Here is a 25,803-nt window from a genome sequence, read left to right as displayed (position 1 = left end):
AATGGGAATGGTTCCAGCAAAGTGTTCAAAACTTGCTGGCATGTACCAGAGATAATTGAAATAAATCTGATTTACTTACAAATTTGATGCCCACAGCTTTGTGGATGTGGTAGTATGTGTACATTGTGACAGATCATTTTTTTTCATGTATCATAACATATTTATAATTCTTGTAACTATAGACCCAGGAAATGAGTGTTAAATGATGAACCTTTATGGTTCCTTAGGAAAAACACTTAACTAACCCTTTAATTTTCCTTATGAAACCTTAGTAATTTTGGGTTAAAACCTTTATTAACTCTAGATGATTATAAAGAACAGGTAACAAAAATTAAAATACAAAATGAAATTTTATTCTGTAAATCATATTTAGTATTAATAAAGAAACATGTACAATTTTAAAAAGATGTAAAAAATTTGTAAATCAAATTTTTTTTATTCGATCCATTCAATAATTAAATTATCACAATTGATATCAATTTTATTATCTGAAATTTTTATTGCATTTTCAAGAGTATTTTTTCCAAAGTTAAGTGTTGGTGTTGAGTGATATATTATTAACCATGGTTCATCTGCTTCAATATGTTCACCAATTGTTTTTGGTAAGACTGCACCCGTACTGTGATCAACTAAGTTATTATTTGATACAACTCCTGCTAATTGGTAACATACTGTACCTATAATTAAGACATCTATCTGTTCTATCCAGCCTGTTTATATAAATATAAAACAGTTTATTAGCATTCATATTTCATTGAATACAAAAAGAAGTATGGGAGTGAAGAAAAATAAACATACTAGAAGGAAAATTATTATAATTATGAATTATCAAGTCAGGTGTTCCTTAGCTTATAAATAATAGAATCAAATGTTACCATTTTCAGTACACTTTCATTGTCTGTCAGAAGACATAATATCAAAAAAATGTTTCTAATTGCATGGATTTGGATCATATTATTTTCACTACTTACTAATTCCTATGATATCAGTCTTGTCTAATTGATCATGAACAATTTATACATCCTACTGTATGATTAGTTATTTTAATCCTTTGGTATTTCTTAATTTATCATTTGCATACGTGCAATTGATGTGCTTATGTCTCATTACGTGATGACTATGTCATCGCATTAATGAGATCAAAGGTGCTGCGTAAACATGTCTCGTAAAGCTTATCATGTGAGTAATGACCTGTTGAAACCATAAATTCAAATTTTTAATTTCAGTAAATTTTGATTCCAAAATGTTCCGTAACTTCTCCACTTAATAACCAATATATCAGTTTCCATTTGACTGTCCTCTTCAAGGACTGTTAACAGTAAAATCTGCCTCAGCAGTGCCAATTAGTGAGAAGTTGACTTTATAGAGAAAAAAAAAATTTGTAACATTTTGGTTGTATAGACCTATTGTACCAGTTATTAAGAATGTTAAGTAAGTATTTGTAATCTGTTAAAATTTTATATAATATTTTTTATATAAATTTTTAATTTAAAAAAAAACATTATTCCTTTACTTGTATTGTTTAAATGTTGTGTAGAATTTATTAATTATATCTCAGATTATTTTCATGAGAAAATTTGACATTTTTTTATAAAATATTTATTGCATTACTTTGAATTTAAAATCTTTACTTAAAAAATTAAGTTTCTTAATACTTTCAGTCCTGGCCATTTATAATGAACTGTTGGTAGAATATTGACCGATTTAGACCACATTGAAATTTTACTGTGAGAAATAATACAGATTGAGCAACATAAAACCGAAACCGTAACGTAACCACTGCAGAATCTCTGTAGGTTATGTTGGAATGAAATTTTATGAATGATACAGATAAATAAAATAAGAAAAACATAACATGCAATTTAAATGTTGCATTTATTTACCTTATTGTTATAAAAGATGTTCAAAATGATCCCACTGGGCATTGATGTCCAGGGTGATATGCTCAACTGATCATATGAGAGTCGATGCAAAACGTTGTCAATTGCGTTGATTTTTCGTTGAATGTTCACCTTCAGGTCATCAATATTGTGGGGATTAGATGCATAACTCTCCTTTAAGTAGTCCCAAAAGAAAAAATCGCAAGTAGACAACTCTGTGGAACGTGGGGACCACCATCCTCTGCTGACAGCTCGTTCATTTGTGAAAGCTGCATCAACACAATTTAGTGAAACGTTTGATGTGTGACACGTTGTTCCATCTTATTGAAAGTAGCCAAAGTAACCAATTAATTGTGTATAGAATTCTTTGAAAGTTGTGAGGTAAACTTATGTATTGAAAGTCCGATCAAAAAATTTTGATCCCACTATATGATTACTGGAAACGGCTCATAAAACACCAATTTTCTCATCGTGAAGTGGACACTCAAATATCTCGTGAGGTTTCCTTGCCTTCCAATACCTGGTGTTCTGCGGATTAACATGGCCAGAAAAATGAAACCATCCCTTGTTTGACATGAAATACAATGTTGGGTTTATCTGTCCATCATAAATGTTTGTGAGAAGCCAGTTGCAATAATCAAGTCGTTGTAACATGGTGTGGTTTCAATTTTAATTCATGAAGAATTTTACGACAAGATATGTATTTAACACTAGATTGTTGGAATAACTGGTGTAGTGATTTTTTTGGACTGGCAATAATTCTTTCAATATAGGCAGTGACCTGTGGAGTTCTAACGGAAGGTTGCCTATTTCATTTTGCATTTGAAACTGAACCTGTTGTACACTATTTTTTAACTAAATTGTGTATACTACTCTTCACTGGGATACAGGCATTCAGAAATTTTTCTACGAATACTTGACATGATTCTCCAAACAAACCAGAACAAATATAGGCCTCAACTATAGCTATCCTCTCCTGGATCGAATAAGGCATTTTACACAAACACAACTGCACCTAAACAAAATATATACTGCACTGACACATAACCGTCTGACAAACAGCAGCAACAATCAGTAGTAACATATACATCCAGTAGTCGTGCTAGTTGATCCCACCGGGTTGGTCTAGTGGTGAACGCGTCTTCCCAAATCAGCTGATTTGGAAAGTCGAGAGTTCCAGCGTTCAAATCCTAGTAAAGCCAGTTATTTTTACACGAATTTGAATACTAGATCGTGGATACCAGTGTTCTTTGGTGGTTGGGTTTCAATTAACCACACATCTCAGGAATGGTCGAACTGAGAATGTACAAAACTACACTTCATTTACACTCATGCATATCATCCTCATTCATCCTCTGAAGTATTATCTGAACGGTAGTTACCGGAGGCTAAACAGGAAAAAGAGAGAGTCGTGCTAGTTGGGTGAGAGTCTTTCATAATAGTGTTGGGTAGTTTCATTATGGGTTCAGTTTTATGTTTCTCACCCGGTATAATATACTTCCTTTAAATTAAACTCTATTCTTTCTCTTCAACATACCTCGTACTGAAGTGCTAAATAAAACTTTTGGCATTTTTAACCGATCAGTATGTAATGAAATTAAGTAATTCAAAGAATTCACTATTGGACCTACTTATTTATTTACTTATACATACTTATTTACCTATTATATTTATGAAAGATTATCCAGAAAGTAAGTTCTATAAAGGTGGTTCAATCAAGAACATATTCATGTAAAATTTTAGTTGCTCTTTCAATTATAAACCTTTCTCTACTTTTCTAAATAGTTCTTGCTATTATTAAGTATTTATTATAGCGAGGCAACAGAAGTTGTTTACTTTCATCATAAAATGCCACCTGCAATGCAAGTCTTATATTAACAACTTGTTTAACCTTATCATTGTTGTGAAACTGACAGTCAGCAAGGATGATTTTAAGATACAGCAACAGGTGATAGTCACTTGGGACAAGATCAGCAATATGGGGATGGTCAAACTATTCACAGCTAGAGACTATGAGGAGATTCATTGTAGTGGCAACATGCATGCAGGCAAGCATTTTTGTGAATCAGTCAATGCTCTTGAGTAAGCAAGCAAGACATGTCACTTGTTTGGATGGACGATGCAATTTTTTCAGCATTTTGCAATAAGTATTACTATTGATTTTGCAGTCTTAAGGCAAGAAGTTGACAAACAAAATTCCATTTTTTCCCCAACTCTGTACACATAATCTTCTGATTGAAAAACTCTTATTCTCTTTCTGGGTGGCACAAAATGTGTGACCCTTTTCTGTATGATAACCATTCTCCAGTGGCTACACAGCTAAAAAAGTCATTATCTTGTTTTCTTTACTGAGTCAAAAGTTGCAACCTTTTGTGATTTTTTGTAAGGACTTATTTCCTAGCTTTCACATAATTTCTAGTAATTCAGTTTCTTAGACACATTTCATATAGGAGTGCGAAATTTCTGAAAAATGCATGGAAAAAGATTGTAATGGTTCTTAAAAGATATAATAGTTCTGTGTCCTATTTTGTCATCAATTGACAGACCAAATCATCAATAATCAAAGACAGTCGCCTGTCCTATTCATCATTATGTAAGTTATCGTGTTCATCAAACAATCACACTCTTCTCTATACATGGAATGGCCTACTGCGTTTCTCTAAATTTGATTGTGAATTTCAACTGGTTTAATTTTTATTGGATTCAAGAAACAAATCACAGATTGAATTTTATGAGTGGCTTGTGTCTTGATTTTCTTAAGCAATATAAACAAACATTTAGAAGGGTGATGTGGACTGGACAATTGAATAAGAATGGCATCAATCCCTTCCTTACATGTCAAGCGACACAGTACACATGAATAGAATTGTGATCATAATGCTGCAGCAGCAGTGTTCAAGGAACTTACTTTTTGGATAATCTCCATCTTGGAAACCATAGATTGCAAGAAGAAAACTTTAAACAAAGCATTCAAGAAATATTTTTTTATTAAATTTTACAAAGTAGTATGTAACATAGTAAAAAGACTTTTATTGATTTCTGACCCCAAAAAATAATCCGTGAATTCCAGTAATGTAAAATGATGCCTCGCACACAAAATGAAGTTTTGTGTGTGATGCAAAAAGATATATAATTTAGATATAAAATTATCCATAGATTATCTAGCATAGAAAGTGTTACATTGCAAATAACACAATAATAGTAGACATTACCTGTTTTACTTGCCAGAATTTCAGTTTGATACTTAGCTAATTTAAGTGCTTTAGTTTTATCTCCATAACATAAATTATTACATATTTCTTCTTGTACTCCTTGATCTATTAACATTTTATAAAAGCATTCAAGTGCTTTATTGTTTTTCAATACTTCTTTTATCATTTTTTTACCACTTTCTAATGTATCTGCTTTACCAGACATTTCAAGAAGGCTTCCACCTGTTATTTAATATAACATAATTAGAAATATATAAAAACTGTAACATTAAATTAAGACAGATTTTTTTTTTGTCACATTTTTAGTTATTGTTGCTATTCTAAGTTTTTTTACCACATTATATTTTTATCACGCTATAACTTTGTTGTAATAGAATGTTTCTGTAAAAAAAATTGATGCAGTGTATTCTGATAACATTTTCTTTGTTCTGGATTCACCAAGTGAATATAATAAAATATGTAAGAATAAAGTATTAGTCAAAGCCTTTTATGTTATTAATAAACATAGCCTTTTGTTGCCCAGTTTTGGAACAACTAAAGGTTAATGAGACCTAATTGAACGTCTGACTTTCGACTGTTTCTCATTAACCTATAATTTTTGTGTTTATGGTCGAGTAAAAATAGAAAATACAATGTAGAACTGTAAAAAGTGGTACGATGTTCAATATTTGGCAACAGTGAACCTAAGGTTATCAGCTTGTAACAGTTGAAATGTCCTTCTTGTGCACTAGTGCACTATGCCTGTATAAATTCATCTCTGTTGTGTAACTTTGTCATTTTCCAAGGACAAATGTGTGTTTATTATTGAGATTTATTGCGTGTATAAATCTTACGAACGAGTGAAAGACGAGTTTCGAATAAAATTTCCCGATTCTTCAGTTCCTAAAAAATTAGGTCAGTTTATATTTGCAGTACCTTATAAATATGCATTGTAACCAGGTTAAATTGGTATATATTAGTTATAAACATGAGAATATCACCCAATATCCTTTTATTTGCTTCCTACTACCTTTACTTTGATAGTATTAAAATATAGCATTTTTTTTTTTAAATTACTGGAAAGAACAATAAAAGTTATAGTATTGTTAGTAACAAGTTTAAGTGCTCACCAAATATCGTGACAAGTTCATGTATGTGAGGTATATATTGACCTTGCATTAACTTTACACATTCATCAATTTCTAAGGCATTTCCTACAGTCCTTCCTAATGGATGGTCCATTCTTGTTAAGTAAGCTTTTGTTTTTATACCCATTAGATGTGATACATCCACCTGTAAATATGATATTTTAATGATTTAATATTATGTGTGTTGAAAATTTGATATCGTGTATTAACAATAGCATCCAAAATAACTCAAATAGTTATTAAATATTATCCAAAAATTTAATAAAATGTAATTTTGCTACCTCTGAGAAATTATTTAATTAATAATCACATAATGATTATTAATGTGTCATTACAAGTTTTAATAAGCTGCACTACTTGACTTTCATTAGAATATTCAGTATACTGGCAGTATTGCAGCACTCGTAACCAAACAAATGATGAAAATCGCCATGTTTTGCAGAATGTAATTTATCCAGTATTACTCCATGAAAAATGATACTGTAAAATATGATACTCGGCATATCCAAGAAGATTGTTATTTGCATAAATTTATGCCTAAATAATTTACATCCTTTTAAATTTCAGTAGAAACTGGTTTAAGAATTATTCAGATTGGCCTAGCAGTTCTTAAAATTTAAGCTAATATCAGCATATACGTACATGTGTACAATCATTTTGAATTGTAAGTAAAGATAAGTTTTATGTATTTTCAGCATGATTTTATAATTAATCCTCATCACTAAGTTTGTACTGTTTTTATTCTTTAGTAAAATGTATGTTTTCTTCACTACAAAAAGGTAGTCCAAAGTTCTTTAGATATCTAATAATTGATTTAAAAATCATGGGTTGTAGATGCTTGTGTTAATCTTAAATGTTGTTCTTTTATTATTCCTTAAAGACTTGAAGTTTGCTACTTATTACATTAAGTTAATTGACTTGTTTTGGTAATATACATTAATATTATTATTATAATTTTAATTTAATTAGCATTGTAATTTTTTTTAAAAGTATCTAATTGAATTGTGAATCAAATGCAAATATATATTTCAGTGCCACAGTAAAAGTAAATTGTTTACTGTCTGAAGTCATGCTGAACTGAATAATATACTATGATGAAAAATTCATTAATAACAAACCAAAATTCCCAGAAACTGCTTTGTATAAAAAGTTTTGAATTTAAAATATTAAAATTACTAATGGTAACATTCTCTCATATTATGCTGGTAAAAATACTAGGCAGAATTTTACAATTTAATTTTTTCCTCGGTTTAAAAACTCAGAAATTAAGATACAGCCTTGACCAGAATTTTTTGGTTGTGTCTAGGTAAGATTCACTCACTTTAATCATATGAACATGCCTAAAAACAATATTTTCAAAACTGTCTGCTAAATGTATACGTGTGTGGTGAGTGTATATATACCAGATGATTCAAAAAGGACTTCGTAACTTTTTGAAAAACACACAAAGTTTGTAATCTAACATTCACTTTGATTTGATCTGGCTTCCATTTGTAATGCGACATCTCACCTGAAGTCGATTTCATTCCAGACTGTAGCCAGCAAGACGGCTGTTACTTCTGCAGCTGTAGAATTAGCATGCATTTGGTTTACTGGCATTTCTCCTGCCACCACCACATTTGGTCGTCTTAAAGCATTTGACCGAATGTCCGTGCCATGAAGAGCTACTGTGCCTCAAAAGTTTAAGTGACCAATATTTTATTTAGCTCCTAGAGCTAACCTAATAGCGTAAATGGTATAAGCTTGGTAAATACACCATCAGCTTTTGTGTCCAGCCGTTTACTTGTCATATATTAAACTAAATTGGGTTTATGCACCCCGTCTATACTATAATATATGACTATCGTAAATATAAAAATTAATTTGTAAATCTCAAGACAGCAATTCACTGTCATGCCCAAGTCATTGAATGCCAGTAAATACCTGTCCCCCATTTAGAGCTGTTGGCCAATAGCCATCCATTCCTCCAAGATAGTCTCCTATAGCAGCTCTGTAGGAGTCATTTCCCTTAATAAGCTGCTAATGCCAATTGAACAACGCAACTGCATCAAGGAACTCTCATACAGTCCGATAATGCTTCTCATGCTACACTGATTTGCTGTTTCTGAGTGGTCAATTTTCCCCCCTTGACCTCTAAGTTCCAGGGTAGACTGATTTCTGGAACCCCCCCCCCCACCACAGCATAAGACAGTTGAACATCATATGTTCATTTTGACAGGAACTTCCCGCAGACACACAGTTCATCAGTTGCCAGGCGGAACCTCAACAGATATTGTTTCAAATTAACATGGATTGTGAGCACCTGGGCTCCAGTTGCCCTTAAAAATGAACTTGAGGCACACCATCCTCTAGATCCTGTATAAATTTATACAAGGATTGTCCCTTAGTTGTGGTGTTCCATTCCTGCTGCTATCCTTCCATCACAAGGCTTTGAAGCCTCTTCCACAGGTGGGAGATGGGCAGCTATTAAAAATTTAGATCCAGTGCATTGTGATCCGTTCTGCTTCGGTACTGGCCTGTCTCAAAACCGCATTCGAAACTTATGTCACAACCAGTCTTGATGGCTGGATTGAACTGCTCAGCCACCAATTTCACCTGCTCGCTGTGCTCCATGCGCCATTCCAACCCCTGTAGTGCAGCTGTGTACTCATGTTGCAGCCTGTCCCGATCCAGGCCCCTTAAGTTACAGCGACCTGAATCTGGTGCTCTTAGACCACTTCCCTAAGCACTCTCATAAGTCTATGATGATTGCTCACACTGGCCTCAGGCCAGACAGTCCAACTGTTGGTATACCTGAGCAATTCACCCATCACCAAGGTGACATCGATGTAACTTTCCCCAGTTCAGAAGAGAAAGTTGGCGGCTGTTCTGCATCATTGACCAAGTAGAGGTTCTTCCTGGCTTCTATGAACTCTTCGAGACCAGTGTCTCTGGGTTCAGTGAGTGGTGAACCCCAGGCAGAAGACTTAGAAGCTGTAGAGTTAATTCAAAATCTTAGCTCAAAAAGATCAGCAGGCAATGGTGGTGTATAAACCCAATCTTTAATAAAATCCCACAATAAAAAATCTAGTGGGATCAAATTTAGGAAGTGAGGTGGCCATGCAATTGGATCTTCATAACCAATCCACCAACCTGGGAATTGGGTATCAAGAAAATCTCTGACTTCTAGGTGGTAGTGAGGTGGTGCCCTGTCTTGCTGATAGTAATGGCATCCTTCTTGATCATCACTGTCTGAGGAAAATATAAAAAATTTTGAAGCATGCCCCTAGATAAACAGTTGCCTCTTGGAAGAAGAATGGGCCATATAGTCTTTGTTTGCTTAAGGCACAAAAAACTGCACTGGTAGCTAATTTCAGTACTGATGAACTACGCGAGTCAAAACTTGCTATGAAATGAGATCTCAATTAAATCTGTAAGTTATCTAAATAAATTTTTTTATGCTTTAAAGTTGTGAAGTCCTCTTTGAATCAGCCAGTGTTTTATATATATATTGTAAATAGGTGGTTTATATTTAAAAATATAATTTAACAGTACAGAGCAATAATATGAATCTTAAAAAGATTAATTTCAATAAAATATATATATATATATATATATATATTTTTTTTTTTTTGTTTATATAAATTCATATAAGTGTAGGTCTGAAAACATTTAGTTTCATGTTATTAAAATGAAAAATTTGCTTTTATACTCCAAAAGATAAAATGTGTATAAATCCCATTTTATACACAAAAAATGGGTTTCATACCTACATCCTATACTTTCTAAGAATAATGTTGTACACTACAAAAAATTGAACTCAAAAGAGTTGAAAAACTTACTTTTTTTTTTCACCTATAAATTTATTTTGTTTGTTTCCCATAACAAAATAAAATTTTGTAACAAAATAATATTTTTTCTCATCAAATAACAATTTATAAATTGTATAATAATTTTACATACATAATGTATAACAAGATAAGTTACATAAATTAATATAATATGAGAAACATTTGTGCTAGTTGAAGAAGAGAGATAATTTCAGTTGGACTAAATGTTCTCTCTTTTTCTGTTTAGCCTCTTGAACCACCGTAAGGTATTACTTAGAGGAAGAATGAGGATGATATGTATCGACCATTCCTGAGATGTGTGGTTAATTGAAACCCAACCACAAAGAACACTGGTATCCACGATCTAATATTCAGATTCATATAAAGCTGTCTTTACTAGGATTTGAACCTTAATATTCTCTATTTAGAATTCAGCTGATTTGCAATGATGAATTAACCACTAGACCAGCCCAGTGGAATTATCATTTCAGGAATGGTCAACCTGAGACTGTACAAGACTGTACTTCATTTTCATTCCTACATGTCATCCTCATTCATTCTCTGAAGTAATACTTTACAGTGGTTCCAGAGGCTAAAACAGAAAAAAGAGAGACTAAATGTTCTAAACACAAATACATTATAGGATATTTTATTAAATTTAAATCAGTACAGTACAACCAATAGGTTAAAAATGTTGATAATCAAACTATAGATAGAGATTAAATAATTTAATTTAAAATAATTAATGAGCTTGACTAAAGTAATCTGTAACAGTTATACTAAAAAAAGTAATCCTTTTTATAGAGCATCAATGAAATTATGTATTTATAATTAAGTTTGCGCAGAGAATTAAAAAATAATTTCAAGAAGTTATAACATTAGTTATTAGCAATGTATTACAAGTCATAAAAAATGGTATAATCAGAAACCCATTTTATTAAGAATTTTTAAAATTCATCATGAAATGATGTTTTATCAAACTATATAAGTGTATGTTAGACTATATAAAAAAAAAAGTCAACATACCCTAAATACTATTAATTGAAATATATTGTTTTGTAAGAGACACCTTTTTTAAGGTTGAAAATTTATTATCTGGAGATCTTCTATAATTGGTGAATGATTTGCAGCATGTGTGAAAATGCCATGCTGACCTGGACTCAAACTCGGGACCTCCGGATGAAAGACCAAGATGCTACCACTCGTGCCACGGAGGCCGATAAGAGTTCTACTACCTGTGGATACTTTTATATACGAACAAAACATTAGTACAATAAAAGTTAATGAATTTACAGTGCTGCGTGTTATACAAATCAACTCGGATACAATGTGGTGAACCACACCAAAAATGTTAGGTTAAGTGAATTTTATGCAAATTGTGACTGAGGACCTTTTGAACAGTTCATGCGATAAATTTGTTGTATGCATAATATTCTTTTAATTTTGAATAGTTAATTTAATTTTTTTCCCTTTTTTCAACAATAAAAAGAATCTTGGTGTGGTTAAAATTATAGAATCTTTCTGCCATAAATCTGTTTTGTTTAAAATAAAAGTCAAATTTATTATAATGTAATTTGTTTTCAGTTGACTTTACTCAGATACATTTTCTCAGAATTAAATTCTATTACAAAGTTTTATTTTTTTGTTGCCAATTAAACAAAGTAAATTTATGCAAAAAAGTGTGTTTGCAACTGCACTTTTTGAGCTTTACAACCAAAACTCTGGATGTAACTTTAGGAATCATTTTTGTTTTCAAGTTAATAAATTTTTGAAAACACCAATTTTTCTGCGTGACTTGTATACCAAGAATTTCAGCATAATCTCAATTTAATGTTGAGCAAAACTCAAGGTGAAATTTTTCTCTTTCCATAACTCAAAAAAAAGTATTTAAACTTGAACTGTACTCTGAGAATTTTTCTCTTTTATCTATTATTATCACTATTAGAATGTATCCTGAAATTATATCTGCTTCTTCATGAGAACTCTTTACAATCTGGCAGCATTGACCTTCAATCAACTCCTGCTTTGAATTAGTATACTTAGTATGAATGTGTGCATAAGCCAAGCCATGACATTCTGATCCTACTTGAGTGACCATTTGTTGTGCAATACCTTACCATTTGCTTTGCCAGTTTTCTAGCAGATTCAATATCTTTCATAAATGCTCCTTGCCCTACTTTAATATCTAAAATTAGATGTTTTACGTTTTCAGCTGCTTTTTTTGATATAATTGAACCTAAAACATTTAAAACAAACACATTTTTAACTAATGATCTGACCAATTTTGTATAGATGTCCTGGTTTGGTTTTGGGTATCATAGGTATTACAATGTCATACATTAGGTGTGGTACAACTGGGAAGGACTATATTTATTAACAAAAAATAATGAATGAATTTGAAAATGTTTATTACATCAGCACATTGCTACTGAGGTAAATAGCATGGAATGTAAATATTCCAAGAATATTGTATGACCTTCATAAACATGTAACATATTTCTGATGGTGATTAGCCATATTAAATGACCTTCAAAAAAAAGATCCAAGGTCATATGTGTGATTACATATTCCAGTGTAAAATTTTGTTCTCTTTTCATCGGTGGGGCCAAAAAAATAGATTATTCAATTTGAATAAAAAATTGTGTTAACCTTGAAATTAGGTCAAGGTCAAATCCAAAATCACCTTGAAGTGTCCCCCTCCAATCTGAATAACTTTTGTTTAGGTAATTTTTTTGTATTGTGTATAGTTTACGAGAAAATCGCTTGGGGCGATTAAAATGAAACTCTGTATATATATTTATATATATATATATATATATATATAAAATGTTCAAAATTGTATGCAAAATAATTTATAGTCAATAGCTGTTGTTGCTACAGCCCAATTTCTAAATCTACCTGATGCATAACAAATTCATATTATTACAGTATTAAATACTCACTACATCAGCAATAATCTATTGATACATCTAAGTCAGTTATGACTTAGATGGCCTTGTTGTCGAACGGGTTAAATGTGACATCCTGTAAATGTCATGCTGTTTTAAAAAATAAGTACTATTCTATTTCAGGATTGTTAGAGAAAGTGAAAATTAAAATGGTTTCAAGTTGCTTTTTTCTTTATGTTAATTATATTGTTGGATACAGCACACTATACATACCAAAATGCAGCTTTTACTGAGTTGTACAAATAGCTCCTCCATTCTGTTTATTACAGTGATCGACAGAATAATAAACAGCATTACTCTAATAAACAACATTACTTCACATTTATAAGAAACACTGTAAAAAGTGTGTAAAGAAATATATTACTGTACAACTTTCTCTAAAGGAAACAATGTTATGCCTCTTTTTGCTATGGAAATTTAAAAATTATAAGAATTTGAACGTTATTTAATTATATAAACAAAAGTTTTCAATAACAATTGTTGTTTTCAATCTTTACAACATTTTTGATTTAATGATCTGATATTTTTATTCAATTTTATGTTCATTTCATTATTAAAAAACAAGTTTTACAACTTCTCTAACCATTATCCTAAAAAGTGTTATATGATGTAGTACTTTAGAAGTTAAGAAATGAAAGAAAATTGTAAAATAAAGATTGTGTTGAGGTAATGTAATTTGGAAATAAATATACAGATTGTTGTTAATAATAATGAAATAAAAATATTCACTTACTGCTTGTTTTTGTAATATTTAACATTAGCGCTTTTGTGGTGTGCACTGCTTAATCAGATGTAAAGATTAAAGAGAAGAATACTGTCTATCCTTAATACTTGGTTAGGTTGTAAACCAGTAACATTTTCCTCCAATAACCTAACAAAAAACAACCAATTTACAACCTAACAAAAAAGAGACAATATTCTTCACTAAATTTTTAAATCTATTTTAATTTTTACATCTGATGAAGCGGTGCACACCAGACAACTCTTCACCACTGATGAAGAACATCAGGAGGCTGTCAAGATGTACTTTACCTCTCAGCAAACTTGTTTGAAGAGGGCATCGGAAAGCTGGTATCACAATACGACAAACTCCTCAGTCGTTTTGGCGATTATGTAGAAAAATAAGCTAGATACTACTCAACTTTTAATAAAATCATTTTTTTTATGTCAATGTCTTTTTTTATAGTCCATCGAAGGTTTGAAAAAAAAAAACAGCAGCCCTCACAGTAATTTGTGAGATTTCAAGAGTAGATATATAAAATCTGCATCTTGTGTATGATAAATAAAAATATTTAGTAATCTTTCAGCATATCAGCAGTGTAAATTCTAGTTAGAAGATGATAGAATACAATTGCTTTTTAATTTATCTTGTTACTTTTATGTTTCTATGAAAATTAATTATTGTATTCCAGTGTGATATTGGAGCAGCATTACTACATTTTGTTTTTTTTAACACCCTTAAATAAGTAAACAAGTCAATTAGTATGTATGTACTGTACCTTAACTTATATAAAAAAGGTGTAGGTGTTTTATCTACTAACCAACGATTAAATTGATGTAATCAACGGTTGAAGTTTCATTCCTTTTTGTGTAGAATATTTGATCAGCTGGACATAAATTTTCTGTAGTACTGATTATAAAACATCCTGCATCTTCCAAACAGTTGTCTAAGTCTGGTTTTGTTAAATTTACATTAAAACCTGAAATATTTAATATTAAAATGTATTACCATATGATTTTTTTTCCAATTAATATTGTAATTGAATTGCAATGATTTATATTTTAAGTTTTATAGGTGGGGGTGTTAAGAAAGTTAAATAATATAACAATGGCTTTTTAATTCAAGAATTATAAATTTCAGTTTATCTGTTCTTTGTAACAAAATATGTCTCATCAGTGCACTTGGTTACACACAGTGGACTTCACTATAATAATTTAATTTGATCCAAAGAACAGTTATAAATCAATCCCTTAGCATCACACACATATTTTTGCAGACTACTGTTGGAAATTTAATTACACTATTTTAATTGAACAATCAGATTGTAGATTAATTTATTTTGTGATAAAAATATGGTTGTGTGAACGTTTGTATATTTGAAACCAGGTTCACGATTGCATAAATCTTGTTGAAGCTGGTTCCTTATCCAGTAAATAAGTATTCAATAAGTATCCAGTAAGTTTATATTCATAAAAATAAAAAATCCTACAACTGTTATGATTAATTGAATATCCCCGCAGACCGAGTTTTATTAATAGTGTCCTATAGTCTAAATTCAGTGTATACAAAAAAATTGAAATATAATACTGTATTTTTTCAACATAGTAGAACCATGGAAAGGATTACTAGTTTTACCATAATACTGATCTGCAACTTCAACTGTTAAATGTAATCTGTTTCTTATTTATATAAATTTTTTGTATTATGATTTCTATAATTTTGTAACATGATTAAGATATTACCAGATGTGTAGTGAATCTTTGATATTAGATTTTCAGTTCTGCTTCATGATAATTCAATTTTTTATAATTGTAAAGTTTAATACTGTAATATTTTATTTCATACTGTATTAACTACGTACATCATTAAATTTATCTTTGTATTAAATTAATTTTATGAGAAATCAAAGGGTTATTTTAACCGATAGATATTTTAGCCACTAGCTTCAGTTTTTGTGTTATCCTTAGGTAAAGAATATAGTACTTGAGACACAGAGGGCTTTTACTTGCCTTGCCCACTACTAGATACCATATGATACAGATGGAACCAGGCTGTTACCCAACCTATTCCCATGCCATTCATTCATCAAAAGGCAGGGGATATCAGCCCATAGAGAGTCCAACTCATATCCACTTATGCATTCAAGGAATATAATTCTCATTGTTACGCTAATTGTTTTATATTTATATTCTTTGTATTAAAAAATTTATTGTCTAAATTTTTTTCTGCTTATGTAACAAATGTTCCTTATTTCAAATGTTTGTTTGAATTTTTGATTGTTTATTCTTTTCCTCATTATGATGTTTTGAAGAACACATTAGTTGTTATCAAAAGTTATAAGGCTATTTTTGTAGTGGCATTTTATTTGGTGCAGGAGTACACATTTAAAAAAATATGCCGCTCTAGTAAATTGTACAATCATCATAAGTAAAGGTTAAGCGTGCATTTCTAAATGGCACGGTACACTTAGTTTAGTAAATAATCAAATTAACTATAATACATCAAACTTAGCCAAAAAGAAACACTTTTTTTATCACAGTTAATATACTGTCCATTATATTAATTAAACCTTCAAAATGTAATTCTTGTAAACATTGTTCTTTAATAGCTTTTAACACTTACAGTAAATACAATATAGGTCACAGAGATGACCTTCATCTCTGCTAAAAGATGGTCATTTAATTTAATAAGTAGCACTCATAATGTTAAAACTTTCTTCTTTAAATTTATTTAGTGCTTTGCGGATATTATTTTTTCTTTTCCACAATTATTCCTGAATGATGTAATCTTTCTGAATTATTATTTCCCATGTTCATAATTAATTCTTTTTCATAAATTTCTTTATGGTATCAAAATATTTCTTTTGGAATAATAAGTTTGCATTTTTATATTTTACAGAATGATAGGAGGTGCATGGGTTACTTGTGGTTAAATTTTCAGTTCATATGTATAATGTTAACATGACAGCAAAGCAATATGTAATGTTTTTTTTCGTTATCAAATAGTCATTTAATTAAAAACAATTGAAGATATTACCAGGTATACTTTCAAGTTTATCAAGTGTTCCTCCAGTGATATCTAAACCTCTTCCAGATATCATAGGTACTTTTAGACCACAAGCTGCTAATGATGGAGCTAAAGGTATTGATATTTTATCACCTACTCCACCTGTGCTGTGTTTATCGACAAGCATATTACTCCATTCTGAATTCCAACTTAGTACATCTCCTGAATAAAGCAAATAATAGGGTTTAAACACAGTAGAAGGCAAAATATATTGGGTATGTTAAGAAATCTACTACAATTTACATTCTTTGTTTAATTTTTTTATTAAGTACTGTCATTGCCTATGTCATTAGTTATTAACAAATACTAAAGTGATCTGTAGAAACTAGTTTAAAAAACATACTCTTTTAGTCATCATTTACCTTCTATGTAATTTAGAATGATCAGATTATAGTTTCCATGCCTGATTGGCATTTTTTACCTTCTATGTATTTTAGAACAATCAGGTTATAGTAATTGGCAAAAGTTCAAGAAAAAATTTGAAAAGGAAGCATCAGCAAAAAGTGTTATTCAGAAGTCACTTAAAAAGTTTTGTGAAATAGGTTCAGTATTAGACCAAAAATGTGTGCAACAAATGTCAGTTTTAATGCTGCAGATCATATAGGACATTAAAGCAGTTGTTGCAAGATCTCATAAATCTTTGTGGAGACTAAGCCAGAAAAAAGGCATTTCACTAAGTTCAACCTACACTACAGTGTGGTTAATTGAAATCCAACCACCAAAGAACACTGGTTGACTGGTATTCAAATATTAGTAGTATTTGAATATGACTGCCTTTACTAGTTTTTGAACTTTGGAACTCTCGACTTCAAAATCAGTTGATTTGTGATGACAAGTTTACCACTAGATTAACCCAGTGCGTTACCTGGGTATTGAAAACTTGCACATCTTCTTTGAATCTCCCCTACACCCACAAAAATTAGGTTTTTGGTGTTCTGTTTCAAGGTGATGAATATTAGTACCCTTGTTTTTTTTTAAAAAAACTGGATGCTGCTGTCTACCAAGGAATTATACAATAATTAATAGCCTTACTGCAAGAGGATGAGCATGATTGCTGGTTGCAACAGGACAGTGTCATTTGCCATACAGCTCGCTCTGCTATGGAGATGCTACAGGATTTTTTTGATGGAGGAATCATTTCTAAATGATTGTAGCCACCAAGATCCCCTGATCTGATTAGTCCAGACAGCTTTCTGTGGGGTTACGGAAAAGAAATTGACCATAGGAGCAATCCACACTCCCTGCAGAAGTTGAAGACAACATTACCAATGCCATTCAGGAAATAAAACTGTATAGTTAACAAAAGTCAGGAACATGATCAAACGTGAAGTGCATAGAAGTGGTGGACATCATTTTCGACAACTTATGTAAATTATTTATGTGTTTGTCAATAAAGTAATATTTATAAATTAAGTGATGTATGTGCCCTCTTTTAAGTTGAACATTCGTTATTTATACATGTACAACAAATGCTGAAGTAAACACTTAAGTTAACTATAACATTAAAAAATTAACACGCTTTTCAATAAATTTTGTAATAATTTGAAAAATCTTTCATAAAATTACTTTTATAGAAACAATATTACAGATTAGTTTTTGATACGATTTCTTAATGTACTCCTAAATATGCTTAAATATTAACCAATTAATGTCTTGAAATATTTTTTAATGTTTTTTTTGTTTTTTTTTTTTAATGTATGGTGATTTTATTTATTAATTACCTTGCATAATTGTAATACTATAATTTTGTTTAAATATTATTTTTATTAATATATTTACTTTTCTTTTTTATTAACTTTTGGGATTAGGAACCCGGACCTAAACATTTTTTTAAATAAATCTTCAGACATTCATACTTATGAATGAAAAAAAAGTTGAAAGCTCCACGCTTAGATTTTGGCATCTTAAATGGCAATTTTTCACAATTTTCGTAGTTAAATTACTTTGGTTTGAAGCTCTGTAAAGAAGTAACTTTTCATCTTGTTGAAAAGGAATTAATCTTTCCCTCAGTAAAACATTAACGCTGTCACGTTTCGTACATCTCGCTAAAGTTCGTAAATTCGGTTTGTTTTTGTGAAAAGTGATTGTGGTGAAAAGTTTTTTGTGTGTAGTACAATATCGTTCATTTTATTCCTATTAATACATATATGTCAAGATTTAATAGCAGGTGTATAAAAAGCGTAAAGCTTTTGGTATTCATTGTAAAAAAAATGTAGAAATTAGTGAACTCTCAAAACAAGTTCGTCTAAATCTACACATGCCAGTGATTGTAAAATGTTATCCGCATCTAGTTACTCTCCGTTTGTGAAAGTTAATGAACAAAATCAAATAATAAACATTACCTTTATTTTCTAATTCTTTTTTTGAAAATGTACTTTGTAAAAACTGTGCAAGTACTGGTTTTTGTGTGAAAGTTGCTGAACAAACGGGACCTGCTGCAAAACTGACTGTGGTATGTAGTAATTGTAGTTTTGAATTTAATTTTTACAATGCTGTGCAAAAGGCTGTTACAACTGAAGATAAAAACCACACATTTCATGACATTAATATTAGGTTAGTTTATTCACCGAGATCTATTGGGAAAGGACATAGTGCAGGACAAATATTTTGTGGTGTAATGAATTTACCTGCACCTGTAGCAAAATTGCAAAGATATAACTTTATGACTACTTTAGAATATTGCAGAATATTGCAAATGATTGTGTTGGAAAGGCAGTTGAAGCAGCTATATTAGAAAATAGTAAAGATAGAAAACTTGTCAGTAGCAGTTGATGGAACATGCAAAAGCATGGTCACCATATTATTAAATGGTGTCATTACAGCTACATGTTTTGACACCGATAAAGTTATTGACAAAGTATTCTTAGTAAATACTGTGCTTGTTTAGACAAAGAAAAGCATGAAAGTTGTACAGCCAATTAAAGGTAGCAGTGGCGAGATGGAAGTAAGTGGAGTGAACCAAATATTTGGTAGTTCTGTTGAAAAATATAATATTATGTATACTAAATATTTGGGTGTTTGAGACAGCAAGTTATTTGATTAAGTTTGTGGTATTAAAACTTATGGAGATGCTATTCAAATAACTAAACTGGAATTGTGTGGCACATCCAAAAAAGAATGGGGAGCAGACTTAGAAAATTGAAAAAATAGATGAAAGGCATAGCACTTTGATGGTGGAATAATAAGTGGGCAAAACAACTTAACTGATACAACCACATAAGTTAAAAACTTGCTATGATAATGCTACATGAAAAACATAGACTGTTAGAAATATGCAGCCAGCTGTATATACAGTTTCCCTTGATACTTCCAGGCAAATACGATTCATATATCATACATTATCTTAATAATGTATTTAATTGAGATCTGAATATTTATTATTAAATATTTTAATTATGTCATATTTTAACTATGATATTTTATAGAACTATTCTGTTAATTATATATTATTAGTTTCTTATTAAATCTATTGTCAGTATTTACTTATGTATATTTTTAACTTACCTGAATGTAACATAGCTTTTGTCATCATTACTGTTTCTGCTGTTGTTAAACCTCTTATGAATATTGCCATTAACATTGCTCCTATAATAAATTACAAAATAATCGTTTCTCTGTGTGTTATTCCATTATTTTTTTTATTATTAAATATAGTTTTACATTTTCTTTGACTAGAATTATATTATAAAAAGTGGCTATTAGGAATGTTAATAAGTATGTTTCAAGTAATTTAGGATTGTTGTTGTATTAGATGGTTTAGGATGACGCAGAGCTATCAGAGTTTCTAACTGGCATCTAAAGTAGTCTCTTAGCTTTTTAATTGGCTGTGACCCTGTGTTCATATTCAGACTAGGTAGGACCTGGTATCCTTGAGCACCTTTAGTTTCCGTGATAAAATCAAAATGTTTTACAGGACTTGCTAGCGATACTGATAGCTGTTACCGATCACCGATACTGATAGCTGCAATCTTTAGTTTAGACAGGGTAGGGACTTAACCTTAGTGTGTTACATAGAAAATTAGAGCTGCATGAAATCCATTTGCATCATAGGCCTGATTGAGTCTAGAATTCAGCCTGTGTGGCCTGAAACCAGAAACTCTAAATTGCTCTTTAAATTGGCTGATAGGTCTTTCAAGTTTAAGGTTATTTGATAACATTAGAATACACATGCAGGCTATGTGTCGCATGCTTCATTTTTTAGTAACTTTAAACTTGATGATTATGCTTGTAGATAATGTGCTATTTTGTCACACTTAAAGGACTCATATGTAATGTATATATTACCTAAGAAAGAGAAGGGTAGGACAGATAATATGTTAAGAAGCTGGACCTGGTTGTATGAATTTCAAGGAGGAAAACTTTGTTTTTATAAGTGTTAGTCAGCAATGAAAACTATTTCAAACTTTTTAAATAACAAAATAATAATTCAATTTAACAAATTAATGGTTTTTATTAAAACTAAAGTTTTGAGCTATTCTCTTGGTGCTATCTTCAGTGACCTTATCCTACAAGTTCTATTGAAAGTATTACAAGTATGTTTTTCAAACCTCTGTGTTTATTAAATCTATTTGGCTTGGTGTAGTTTTAATTAATATTTGTCCTTATCCTACAAGTTCTATTGAAAGTATTACAAGTATGTTTTTCAAACCTCTGTGTTTATTAAATCTATTTGGCTGGGTGTAGTTTTAATTAATATTTGTTCATCACTAATGAATCTGTTTGTTTAGAAACAAAAGTTATGCATTGTGGATTAAAAAAAAGTTGATTTATCGATTCAAAAATATTAAACAAAAAATTTAAGAAAGAAACAATTTAAGAAAGTTTATTTACATAATTAACTCTCAATTAACAATTAGAATAATTTAAATTGCACAGGTTTTTTTTTAGAGGATATCATTAGCAATAAGAAATTATTCAATGTTAAACATGATGTGTAAAGGGGATTATGAATTTAAGGAAAAGGAACATGTGACATTCCTTAATCTATTAAAATATTCCATGAAGAAAGTGATTATTAAATGTTTCTATAAAATTATTATTTTACTCTCATAAAAGCAGTTTTTTTTCTTTTGATAAAATTGAAAAATATGTCATGCATGATTCAAAATTGACTTTGGCTGAATATTACAGTGGTTTGCATTTTTTTTATGATTAGAGATTAATTTTATAATGTGTGAAAATCCCAAGCATAATCCAGATTTAAATCTAGGACCTTCTGTGTAAAAGGCAGAAACACTATGATAGAGGTAGGTAGAATATCTTGTACTTCATTTGGCATTAACTTTATGTGCCTGTAAAGAATAAATTACAGCAATAAAACTGCATCTAGCATTCTTTTTCTTCAATAATCAACAGCATGACATCCTTTCTCAACATAGCTTAATCAACATTAAATAATAATTAAACCACAGTTTAATCAACATAAAATAATTAAATCATAATTTAATCTACATGGCATCCTTACTTTACAGATTCCATTTTCCACAGTTTTATTCCCTGAGATGTTTAGGTGTTATGGAACCATTAAGACTTAGTCTGAGTGACAGTAACATATCATTTTCATTCTGATAACTATATGTAATCTAATTTAACATGCTGTATTATTAATGTTAATAAAAGAAAAGTCATACCTATTTGAGATTCTTGAATATTTCCATTAACAGTATTGTTAACGAAGTACTTTATTTCTGACTCATTTAACTCTTTGCCATTCCGTTTTTTCTTCAGTAATTCTGTGATATGCATTTTTTATTCTCCTGGAAAAGAAATGAGTAGTTATTAAAAATAACCGTAGTATTTATAACATCTCTTATTAAAAATAATTTGTGTTAAGTTATGATTCTGAATATTTTTCTGCTCGTTTTTAATGTTATAATATCTGTTACATTATATGATTTATGAACATGGAGTGTAACATTTTTCTTTTAATTTATTTATCGAACAACTTTATAAAGTGAAATTTTTGTCCTACAAGGATGTATTATATTGGGTTAGAAAGAGTGAGTGTGTATGAAATACTGGCTTTACTGAGGCCAGTATTTGCTAACTACTTAAAATAAGTTTCATATTTTAAATCTGTTATTTTGTATTGATTTTTTGTGTCAGCAGACTATGCTCATTTTGACAGTTAAAGCGCAAAAATCTTTTTTCTGATATCAGGTACAAAAAAAGCACTGAAATCGCAGTAATTTAAATGGAAAAATTGTTCCTAACATCTGCCTTTATCAATAGAAAATCAAACTACTAATCTTAAATTTGTAAATAAAAACCTCTTGATTACTTACAAAAAAAAAAACTGTTAATTAATAGCGGTTGATTTATTTTTTAATAAGCCTTAGAGAAGTTAAAACATTTAAAGTTGTAATTAGAATTCTGAATAAAATTATTGTAACTAATTAAATGACATGTGTTTGTTATTTATTAAACTGCATTAGTATAAAGTACGAAAGAATATTGAAGTGAATCTGTTGCCCAGTGTTGAAAAATCTAGTTTTAATAACTACAAAGTAAATTTTTTTTCAATCAAGCCAAAGATTAAGTTTTTTTAAATGAACCCTTTCTTTTTGGAGTGATATTTCCGTGCCTTACATCTAGATGATGATTTTGAATTCCCAATCGGGTTTAGGATTTTTCATGCTATGATTTCCATATTATATTCCCAATCATGAGCCTGTCTATTAATGTAGTGAATTAATCATAACAAGTTTCAGCCGATTACAACTTGACACCAATGAAATGAAATGTTATACTGGTGTGTGATTTTAGCATTAATACTTAAAAAAACTATATTTGTCAAGGAATGTAGAAGAAAATGAAAAAAAAAATGCAGTTTTGTGAAAGAGAAATCGTCAAATATAGTAAAGTATGTCTTGCTTTTTCGCTTGCACCACACACAAACTAAACTAACCAGGTGGGTCAAATGGGACCAACATTCTTTTCTATAAATTTTGATTTTTTTCTAGCAGTTCTACTCTAATTAAGTATAATGTTGATGATTAAAATGCTGTTCAGTCAGTTGGTTGATTGAGACTCAGAATTTGTTAACAAAGAATTTTATTTTCTATTTATTTATTTTATACTTTTAATACTGCATAATTTAAGGTAAAAAATCAGTTGACCTACGGGCTCAAACTGGACTCAAATTTTTTACAGAAAATGTTTTTATCTTTTTCATTACTATGATCAAATCTGCTTCCTGAGTCTGGTCAGTGAAACCGATAAAAATTATCCCGCTATTATTAATAATTACAATCTGTATTAACTTTTATATAATAATATTTAAAATTTTTATTTACAATTAAATAAGTTTTACTTAATTTAATTCAGGAAATTTTTACAATCCTTTGTCAGCTTTTTACGATTCAGTTTATAGACGATTAAATTTTTTGGCTTTATTATACAATTTCAAATTAACTTAATTAAGTCATTAGTCTTCTTTGATTTTAAAATATAATTCTTTTGTACCTATTATGTTTTAACTGAATCCTCATTATTTTGTAAATTACTAATTATGAGTTTATTTGAATTAGCTAAAATTCCTGTTAGTTAATGTATTTTATTGTTATCTTAAATTTAATATATTTTATATGTAAGTAACTATCAAATACTTCTTTAATAATTTTACCTTGTAAATTAATTATATAAACTAGGTAAATGTCTTTTAAAAATAAGCATCTGTAACCTTTTACAAAATACCATACGTTGTAAAGTAATATTTAAATTTGTTATGTAATACCTTTAATTGATAACATATGATTTATTTTTAATACTTTATCTATATATAATGGAAGCATTTCAGTTGATTGTGACATAGTATTGATAACAAACTTTACTCTTTTCTTATTATTGCAGTGTATTTATAACCTTTGATGTAAAATAAAGAGCTATGTTTAACTATTATTGAAATAAATTTGAAAACAAGATTTCTCTCCAGAAGCCTCTTATAAAATTTATTTAATTAAAGTGCTCTTTTGGTTGTTAAAAAATTGTCATCAGTAGACAGTATGAAAAAAAGTGTATATTAAAAAAAATAAGTAAAACAAAATAAAAAGTATTAATTAACAAATAAACAGTACTTACAAAATACTATAAAGTTAATAATTTTAGCTTGTTTTCTACAAGACTAAAAAAAATTTTTAATTCAAATAATGTTCCTTTAGGTAAATGCAATAGAACATTTAAATTTAGTTTTGAAATATCCAGACTGTTTAAACACGTAATACTGAGTGCCTACTACAACTTAATACAGACTTCTTTTATAGTGTGGTAGATAAAAGTTGACCTAAAAAAGATAAAGGGAGGAGATAACGTTATGAAGTTCTTATGATAGAATTCTTTCTTAAAAGGATTTATGACAATGTAAAATTCAAAAATGTTTATTAGATATTGTTTCAGCTTCATTATTGATTGAATTAGTTTTTCAATTATCTAATTCCATTTTATTTTGTACATTTTTGACATTTTCTCATTAAGTAAGCTTGTGACAACTTTCCTTGCAATGCTGGGCTGCAGCTGATTTTTCTCATCTTTTATATAATAATGAGCCAAATGCTCCTTTATTGTGGTTTCAAGCTTTCTTTTAATGCGCCTTATTTATCCCAAGTTAAGTTATAGTTTGTGGATTTTTTATGATAAAGGCCAATTTCTTAGTTGTAGCCACAGTATTATGATTTTTTAGAAATATTTTTAACTTGTTATGTGTGAAGCAATTTTTTTTTGTTCTGTGTATATAGTTTTTGTCCATATTTTCTCTGATCTTGCTTCTCTTTTGTTCTGAAGTAAAGTTGCTGTGCTTGTTAAATTTTTTGGTGATTCTTTCCTGTATGATCAGCCTTCTTCTAAATAAAGACTCATCCAGGGAGTCTTATTCTTTAAGACTTTGGGGGTTGGTGTCCCCATGGGCCTAACTTTTGTACCTTTTCTTCCCGCTACATACTGAGCTGCACAACACTTTACACTATACCAAAAACATTACACAATTTATAACGTATACCCTTACACGATTGTGCAACAACATTCTACACTATTTGTTCTTTCACTT

At 29.9% G+C, this 25,803-nt stretch overlaps 1 protein-coding gene across 4 annotated transcripts; it reads right to left on the bottom strand.

Annotated features, from left to right (window-relative positions):
* Positions 1–355: 355 nt before the first annotated feature.
* LOC142332395 (thymidine phosphorylase-like) lies at positions 356–24,980 on the bottom strand. 4 transcript variants are annotated; one of them, XM_075378821.1, is made up of 9 exons: positions 24,843–24,980; positions 22,394–22,519; positions 20,268–20,348; positions 16,734–16,925; positions 14,518–14,676; positions 12,146–12,264; positions 6,202–6,364; positions 5,093–5,314; positions 356–710 (listed from the first exon to the last, which is right to left on the bottom strand). In XM_075378821.1, exons 2-9 carry the CDS (start codon positions 22,506–22,508, stop codon positions 436–438), a joined length of 1,326 nt encoding a protein of 441 aa, XP_075234936.1. In that variant the 5' UTR covers positions 22,509–22,519; positions 24,843–24,980; the 3' UTR covers positions 356–435. The 4 variants fall into 4 exon arrangements, with proteins under 4 accessions (XP_075234936.1, XP_075234937.1, XP_075234939.1 ...); XM_075378822.1 differs by lacking the exon at positions 24,843–24,980 and adding an exon at positions 24,388–24,498; XM_075378824.1 differs by lacking the exon at positions 5,093–5,314.
* Between the last annotated feature and the right edge of the window lie 823 nt (positions 24,981–25,803).

This window comes from Lycorma delicatula, chromosome 11 (genome assembly GCF_047948215.1).
Source record: "Lycorma delicatula isolate Av1 chromosome 11, ASM4794821v1, whole genome shotgun sequence".
Lineage (NCBI taxonomy): Eukaryota > Metazoa > Arthropoda > Insecta > Hemiptera > Fulgoridae > Lycorma > Lycorma delicatula.
The sequence above is the reverse complement of the archived record's forward strand: the minus strand, read 5'-3'. Positions and strand labels throughout refer to the sequence as shown.

Coding starts and splice junctions, on each gene's coding strand:
- LOC142332395 (XM_075378821.1), bottom strand. CDS start 22,508: ATGCATATCACAGAATTACTGAAGAAAAAACGGAATGGCAAAGAGTTA. Junction 12,265..14,517: donor TTACATCAATTTAATCGTTG/GTTAGTAGATAA, acceptor TAAATGTTTTAG/GTTCAATTATATCAAAAAAA. Junction 5,315..6,201: donor TGAACTTGTCACGATATTTG/GTGAGCACTTAA, acceptor ATTAAATAACAG/GTGGAAGCCTTCTTGAAATG.